Raw genomic sequence first — 8,146 nt, forward strand, 5'->3', positions numbered from 1 at the left:
CGGGGCCAGCCTGCAGGCGCCCCTTGATGTTGTACCGCCGGCGCAGCTTCCCCATGGCGCCTCAGCCCGGCGTGGCTCCTGGGTGCGAGCTACCCCAGTCCAGCCCACGTGGGTACCCTGACCTCCTTCCAGCGGAGTGACTTCCGGGTTACGCTCTCGCGAGAGCTGCGAATCAACAGTGAGGCTGAGGCAAGGCTAGTGGGCGGGGCCTATTTAAAGGAGCCGGAGTACTGTAGCGGAAGCCAGGGCCTGAGTGTCTCTCCGCGGCAGTTCTGAGGCCTTCCAAAGTGAGTTTCTGGGTTGGGGATTTAGCTCAGCGGTTTGGTGGCCTGCCTTGCAAGTTCAGAGGATCTGAGTTCAATTCCTCGTACTTAAAAGAAAACAAAAAAACAAACTGAGTTCCCACATCTAAATTTTATACTGATGGGGCACTTGGAGTGGAGTGTTTTGTTTTTAAAATAAAACCTATAGGGGACTGGGGATTTAGCTCAGTGGTTCCGTTGCCTCCTTTGCAAACACAAGGTTCCAAGTTCAATCCCCAGTACCAAAAATAAATAAGTAAAACCCATAGGGCCAGGGATCGTCTCAGTGGTGCTGTGCCTGCCTCGCAAACTCAAGGGCCTGCATTCGAATCCTAGTACCAAGAAAATAAATTAAATTAAACCTATAAAAAATATATATATAACCAATATACCCATGCCCCCAATATAGACTTTCCCATTTCCACTCTGATAATCGATTTCCTACTGTTACAAATACATTTATGTATTAGTACAAATTGTAGAGTGAAAAGGCAGCAGATATTATTTACCATCACAGGGACAGGTAAACAGTCTGACAGAAGGCCGCTACTAGATTAAAACTCATTACTGGATCTCGCCCCCCCCCAGTGGTGTATTTTCAGAATCCTGTAATCGTCTTACGAATAGAACAGTTCCATTAACTCTTTTTTTTCCCGTTAAATGCATTAATTAGTTAAGGGCAAACATTTAAATTATTTTCTTTTTTTCTTTTGAGATAGAATCTCACTACATTGTCTAGGCTGGATTGAAAGTTGCAGTAATTTTCCTGCCTCAGCCTCTCATGCAACACCACGCTGGGCTAACAGCTCCCATTTTCAATTTTATTTTACTGATACATTTTAGATATACATAATTATAACATTCCTCATAGGGAATTTGTACCTGTACACAGGTCCTGCCTGGGCTGCTGGCAGCATCAGGGTCCAGAATTCCCCCTCTCCCAGGCTCATAGGGCTCTGATGGCCTCCCAGTCCGGGGCCTCTTTCCCTAAGGACTAGTCCTATTCCCCGTTTTAATAGGCCACCTTCTGGCCTCCTTCCGCTCTTTCCTGTCTCTCTGCAAGCCGACAAGCTCCACCTGCCTTTCTTGCAATGGTCGGGGCAAAAATTTACAGGGACCCAGACGGGAATCCCGCATACGCATGGCTGGTGAGGACTGAAGACGCACCTCTTAGGGACGGATACGTTTACATTACTGATACATTTTCGGTTACAAGGTTGCTGGTGCCTGACAGTCCCTGCCTAAACACACCCACTGGACCATTAGCGAAGCAGGGGAGAATTTCCCACAGTACAAGATCTGAGTGGGCGACGAGGCGGCGGCGCTCCCCCTGGCGGCAGACCACGCCCCTTCGCAGCACAGATCCCGGGACGCAAGGTTCTCTGTCCGTGATCTCGGGCATCTTCTTTCCCACTCCTGTTGACCAGAAGCTTGGAAAGGGAGCCCTACTACGTACAGCACGCTGATAATCTCCTCATCCTGCCCCACCAAGGAGTTATCTGTTAAGACTCTCCATTTAGCAAAGAAGTGTCACAAGATGTCCCAAACAAAAAGCCCAGATTCCTCAACAAAGAATGACCGTCCTGGGGTTCTTTCTAACACAGAGATGGAGACAGCCCCCTCAAGAGGAACAGAAGCGATTTCCCTCTGCGTCTTCCAGAGTCTCTGCAGCAGCTGAGGGCTTTGGGGGAATGTCTGGCTTCTGCTGCACATGGGTCTCATTTTAGGGGGACCCTAAATAAGGCAATTTGGGGACCCGAACCTGCACCCTTGGAATGGACCTTGTTACAGAGGGCGTCTAGATGCCTGCTCAAAGCCGCATGTGGTCATAGGTGTGGCTTTTCGGGAGTGGCTGGATCTAGAGTGTGTGGTGTTGGGATTAAGGGTTCATGATTACAACCGCAGTCCACTGACTGGCTCAGGCTAGTTTGGGGTAAATACAGATAGAACACAAAGGGACAGAAAGGAGCTGCAATTGTTGCTTGTAGCTCAATGCCTTCTGCCGCCCCAAGGTGAGGGCCTGGTCACTGCTGGGACATCCTGCAAGTGGTTCCCTGACGGCAGTGGTACCATAAGGATGGCATGAGGAGAGCAGGCTGTGTCTTGTCAACCCCACCCGGGTCACTGACCCAAATGACCCTTCCTGGGACTTCTGCCCAAAGGGTGGAACAGGTAGGTCTCCTATAGCCAAAGTAAGGAGGTCAGTAAGAAGAGGGAGCCAACCCGGAGGGGACATGACGAGTGGCACTCTCCCACGCAGAACCTCGACCTGGCCCATCTCTAACAGGATTCTCTGACCCCCAACGACTGCTGGCTGTGCCTTTCCCCAATACGATGCTCAACTCTGGCTGCTGACCAGGGTGATAGTCCCTTTCCGTTAATGTCCTTCGACAGCTAGTATGATCGTTGGGCCAATGAAGTGACCAGGGCAACCTCAGCAGGGACGGCTGCTTCCCTCCTGTGATCCTCAAAGTAATCTCACTCAGGCTTCTTCCACAAAACCACCTGTTTGGACCAATATCCATTCATACGTTGCATAGGTTCCAGGCGCCCCTTGTATAAAGTGGTCTCAGGTCAGGGCTGGAGTCAAAATGTGGGCACAAGGGCCGGGGATTTAGCTCAGCAGTTCGGTGGCCTGCCTTCTCGCAAGCGCAAGGACCCGAGTTCAATCCCTGGCACCAAAAAAAATGTGGGCACAGGAAGAGGTTCCCTCTGCACACAGCCTGAAGATCATGTCTTCACCAGTCCATGCTGGCATCCAAGTAAACCAAGCCCCATCCTGTAAAAACCTGGTGTGGTTCTCATCTATGGACACACGGGTGTTAGGAAAGGGGGGTGAGGCTATTGCCAAGGGTGACCCTGGTTGTATATCTGTAGCCCTGGCAAAGCTGCTCTCAAGCCGTTTGCTGGTGCCTGGTCATAAAACCTCAACTGAACAAGTGCTGGTGGAAACCAAAAGAAACTTTATATGTTGGGAAAACAGAAGTACGGGAGCCACTGCAGACACTTGTCAGGGACCCTTTTGGCCTGTGATGGAAGATACATCAGCAGGGACTTTATCTGTCTAAGAAAATGAGAGCAATAAGCTGGCCCATGTTTATTATAGAAAACAATCTGTCTCGAGACTCAGGGAACTTCCTCCTGTTGTGGCACTGATTCCTACTTGTGCCTCTGGCAAGCTGGACAGGTACCTGGCCCCAGAGATCAACAGAGCACCGAACACCCCATCTCTTCCATTTCCTTTAGCCACCAGGGTAAGAACCAAGTGAGCCGCAGAACTCACTCCACTCGTGGCGGCTGTCACGGCACCTGGAAGGCCCTGGGGTAGAGGACTAGCTGAAACCCTCTTCTGTTGCTAAAAGTTGTCTGAGGACCTGACAGAAGGCCTAGAGGAAATCACCTGGGTGCAGTCACCCTCTCCAAACGGACAGATTCTCTGGCAGTGGAGGTTCCACAGAACTGCAGGGGACTGGACCTCCCCATGCCCAGAATGGGGGGCCATGTCTGCTTCTAGAAGAAGAATGGTGTTGCCACATCATTCAGCCAGGGATGGCAAGAAATGCAGTGAGAAAGCATGTTCACCATGCTGCTGGGATCTGTGCGGAACTGGCTTAGTCATAGGGATGCCCCGTGAGAAGTCTGGAGTAGGGCTGGGGATTTAGCTCAGTGGTGCCGCCTGGCAAGCCCAAGGACCGGAGTCTGGAGTTGGGCATGTGTTAGTCAAATTTGTTTTTCCTCGTTTAACAGCCATTACACTGCCGATGATGATACCTCAAGGACCAAAACCCACCTTCACCTGTAGAGCTCATCAAGGAGCCCTGAGGAGGAGTAAGGCTCCCGTGGCCCGGGCCAGGCACGATGAGAGTTCCAGGGTCTCCACCCCTACTCAGCAGGAAGCAGCTAGAAAGGATGGGCAATCGGTCCTTGGCATCTCCTAAAGAGTTTCAGGGACCAGGTCCTGCGGGGGAATAATGTAGTACAATTGGGGCTATGGACCAATCCCTTCCATTCACCTGAACCTGGGCGACACACCACAACCAACCCCGGACCCTCCTGCTAAGGGTTGCTAAGCAGAGGGAGAGATAAGAAAAGCAAAACCCCTCAGCCCGCCCTGGAACACCCCCCCCCAAAAAAAAAACCCAATCGAGGACGCATGCGCGCTGGCCCAGCTCGCATGACCTTTCACCTGGAGCTCGCTGTAGGTTCCTGTTTACAGAGGGCATCTCATATCGTCATAGTAACGGAGGGAATTGTGGGAAAGGACATGCGCAATAGACGCGGCTGACAAGACTCAGTACCCGTCAATCAAGACCCCGCGCGCACACACACACAGTGGGAAGTTCCCCAGAACCGGAGCAACATTTTAAACCCCTGTGTCTCTAGTTCCCCGGCGCTCGGGCCATTTTCCTTTTGCAGGTGAGAGCCAGCTCGCGCTGAGCGTCCTCTCGCCTTAATAAATGTTACTAGTTTTCCTTACCACCCTGTGCCACGACCAGTTCTTTGTTCGTTGTGCACAAGAATCTAGGAACCGGTCCCGCCCGTGCCCATGAGCCATGGCAACGCTGAATACACCTTTGGTCCTTACCCGGTTTTCAGTACTAGGGGCTGATTCAGGGCCTTCCCACTGAGCTACAACACCAGACCTTTTTTATTTATTTTGTGAGCTGGGGTCTCAATAGGTCACGAAGTTGTCTAGGCTGGAGCTTGAACTTGGAATTCCCTTGCCTCAGCCTCCCAGAATCCTGGTATTACAGGTTGGGCCACCACGCTTGGCTTGGAATTTAATATTTCTTCCATTAATTTGTTGGTACATTTTAGGTATACAATCCAGTTACAGTCATCATTGGGATCTTGTACCTTTACATGATGTATCTTGATTCTTATTTTTCCCCATTCCCTTGCCCTCCCTCCACCCTTCCCTATTTACAAAGACTATTTCCATTTTTTTCCTTTTCTCATATTTTTTCTTTTCCCTTCTGTCCTTTCCCCTACCCCTCCCACTTGCCCTACTCCTTTGAATTTAATATTTTAAAAGTGAAAACAGAAGTTCAGATGCCAGGCATGGTGGTACGTCCCTGTAATTCCAACACTCTGGGAGGCCAAGGGTTCCAGGATTGCATGCTCCAGCCCCACCCATGCTGTTTACTGAGACTCTGTCTCAAAATAAAAAATAAAAATGAAGCACTGGAGATATAGTTCAGTGTGAAGACCTAGGGATCAATCCCCAGTACCACACACACACACACACACACACACACAGACACACTCATTGAAATTAATGTATAAGTTTTCCAAAATGTTCATATGAGTACCACTTGAATTCCCTCCCTTACCATGTGCAAGTTTGTGTTTTATTTTTGTTTCTTGGGTTTTTTGCAGGGGAAAAGGGAGCTGATCCAAATTCTGCTTCACTCCTTCTTGGTTCATTCATTCATCACTCTAGGTTCTGCATATGCTGTTTTAGAGGGAATTTTTACATGTGTTAAAAAAAAAGGTGGGTGTGGTGATGAGCGCCTGTAGTCAGTCTCAGCACTCAGGAGGCCGAAGCAGGAGGATTGCTGTGAGTTTGAGGCCAGCCTGGGCTGTATAGTGAGTTCAAGACCAGGATGAACTACATAGTGAGACCCTGTTTAACAAAATTAAAAAAAAAATTTTAGATAAACAAATGTTAAGAATCAGGTATGGTGACCCACGCCTATAATCCCAGCACTCAGGAGGCTGAGGCTGGAGGATTCCAAATTCAAGCCCAGCCTGGGTCACTTAACGAGACTTCCTCTGAAAATCAGAATAAAAGTTTGAGGTGCTAGGGATTTAGCTAAGTGGTGCCACCGCCTGCCTTGAAAGCACAAGGTACTGAGTTCAATCCCCAGTACCCAAAAAATAAAAGGTTGGGCACGTAGTTCTGTGATATAGTGTTTGCCTGGCCTGTGCCGCAATATGGGTTCTGTTGCCAGTACTGAGAAAAAAAAAAGAAGAAAAAAGATAACACAAGGATAAAATAGTCAAGAGATGCGAACAGGCAATTCGCAGAAAGGTAAATCAAATGGCCAGTAGATGAATGAAAATCTTACCAGGAATCTAGAAGATATAAGTTCGAAAATAAGTTACAGGGACTGCAGATGTAGGTCAGTGGTAGAGTGTTTGCCTGGCATATGTGGGGAGCCGGTCTTCTCCAGCACTGCAAAAACAAAAACAAAACAATGAAGAAATGGGGCTGGGGATTTAGCTCAGCGGTTCTGGCACCTGCCTTGCAAGCGCAAGGGCCTGAGTTTGTTCCCTGGTATCAAAAACAAAACAAAACAAAACAAAAAAAAAAGAAGAAGAAGAAGAAGAAGAAAAAAGAAAACATATTCTTTCAGGGCTTCGTGGCACACACCTGTAATCCCGACACTCTGGAGGCTGAGGCAGGAGGATCACCCTGAGTTCAAAGCCAGCCTGGGCTATCTAACAATACATCCCTCTCCAAAGGTCATCTTTTTCACTCTTCGTATTAGCAAAAATTAGGTGTTATATTCCTTGTGGTCTCACAGTTATGTTCGGCCTTACTTGGTTTGCTCTAGGGCATGGCAGGGAGAGAAACACTTCTGGTAGCCCTCTGAAATTCCATCATCCAGTCCCTGAAACAGACTGACAGGGACAGAAACCTGTAAGTGTCCCAGCGCGCAGGGCCCTGCAGGAGGGGTGAACAGGAGCTCCCCTGCCTGGAGGGAGGTCGCCAGCTCGGGCAGGGCGAGGGAGTGATCGCAGGGGCAGAAGTTCCCTCGATGTGCAACCGAGAGTCCAAGGAGGGGCAGTCGGTGGCCAGGTCCGGCAGGACTGCAGGGAGGAGGACGCAGTTCCTCCAGAGAAACTCAGCGGAAGGCCCTCCCTGCCTTGGCCCGGTTGCAGTAATCAGCGAACCAGAGCAGCCTATTTTGATGCGTTATTTCCGGGAGTTTTTCTCAGATGCAAACAAGGTCCTCGCCTGGGCCGTGGCTACCGGGGCGACCAGCTCCCCTTGTTCCATGCCCTGCCCGCCGGATGCCTGCATCCTGGGCTCTGCGTGTGAATTTCCAGACCCTTTCCGCCGCCCGGCTCCAGCCTTCTCCTCCGGATCCTCCCCGACCTCCCCTCCTTAAATGGTGCAGCTCGATTTTCCAAGCCCCTCGCTACCCGCCTTAGCTGGAGTGTTATACTCCTGGTGGCTCTGACACCGTGGGCTCAGGGGAGATTGGGGCCAGTTTTGGGAGCCTTGCTAATAAAACCGCGGAGATGGCTCCTCTCTGCCTTTCCCGTCGTCCCTTAATTTGCAGTTACCTTGCCTAGGCTGTAGCCAGGTTTTACAGTCATGGGTTGATTTTGGCGATAAGGTTAAAGATAAACCTTTTGAAAAGTGAAAATAGAGGGGAGAATGGAAACAAAGCTTTAGTACATAGGGAGGGGAGGGAGCTTGAGGGGGAAAGGGGTAGAATAAAATGTATTTAAAAATAAAAAATATTTAAAAAATAAAAATAAACCATTTTATTTTTCAAAACGAGGAAAAAAGCCCTTAGAGCAGGGTAGGCTTCCACGGGGCGGGGCATCGGGACCCGAGGGGCGGACGCCTGCCTTGCAAGCGCAAGGTCCTGAGTTTGATCCCCATTACCAAAACAAAACAGCACTTAAAAGCGAACTTTTTTCTAACATTTACAGCTAAACATAGGAGCCAAACTCTTATTACACTGAAAATGGAATCATCTTGATATTTTTTGAAGGAGAGAGATCAGCAATGTGTCTCCAGTACCTTCTCCTTATGACTTCTACTTATTCACTTTTTTCAGGCAGATTTGAAACACCCCAAAACAGTTGCTAACCTGACTGTCTTT

At 49.5% G+C, this 8,146-nt stretch overlaps 1 protein-coding gene across 5 annotated transcripts in view; it reads right to left on the reverse strand.

Annotated features, from left to right (window-relative positions):
• Positions 1-7,140, reverse strand: part of Dhx37 (DEAH-box helicase 37) — a 32,571-nt gene extending 25,431 nt beyond the window's left edge. The window contains exons 1-2 of one of the 5 annotated variants that reach the window (XM_010604293.3): positions 6,679-7,140; positions 6,374-6,480 (exon numbers count right to left, since the gene is read on the reverse strand). Coding sequence is in view for 4 of the 5 variants with exons in the window: in XM_010604294.2 (XP_010602596.1) it covers positions 1-55 (55 nt within the window). In the remaining variant the exon portion in view is untranslated. Of the gene's footprint in view, positions 143-4,092; positions 4,232-4,488; positions 4,541-6,373; positions 6,481-6,678 lie in introns of those variants that run through there. The other 4 variants (XM_010604292.3, XM_010604291.3, XM_010604294.2 and 1 more) reach the window with 4 other exon arrangements.
• Between the last annotated feature and the right edge of the window lie 1,006 nt (positions 7,141-8,146).

Source organism: Fukomys damarensis, unplaced genomic scaffold (assembly GCF_012274545.1).
Source record: "Fukomys damarensis isolate Sample0158 unplaced genomic scaffold, DMR_v1.0_HiC HiC_scaffold_12, whole genome shotgun sequence".
NCBI lineage: Eukaryota > Metazoa > Chordata > Mammalia > Rodentia > Bathyergidae > Fukomys > Fukomys damarensis.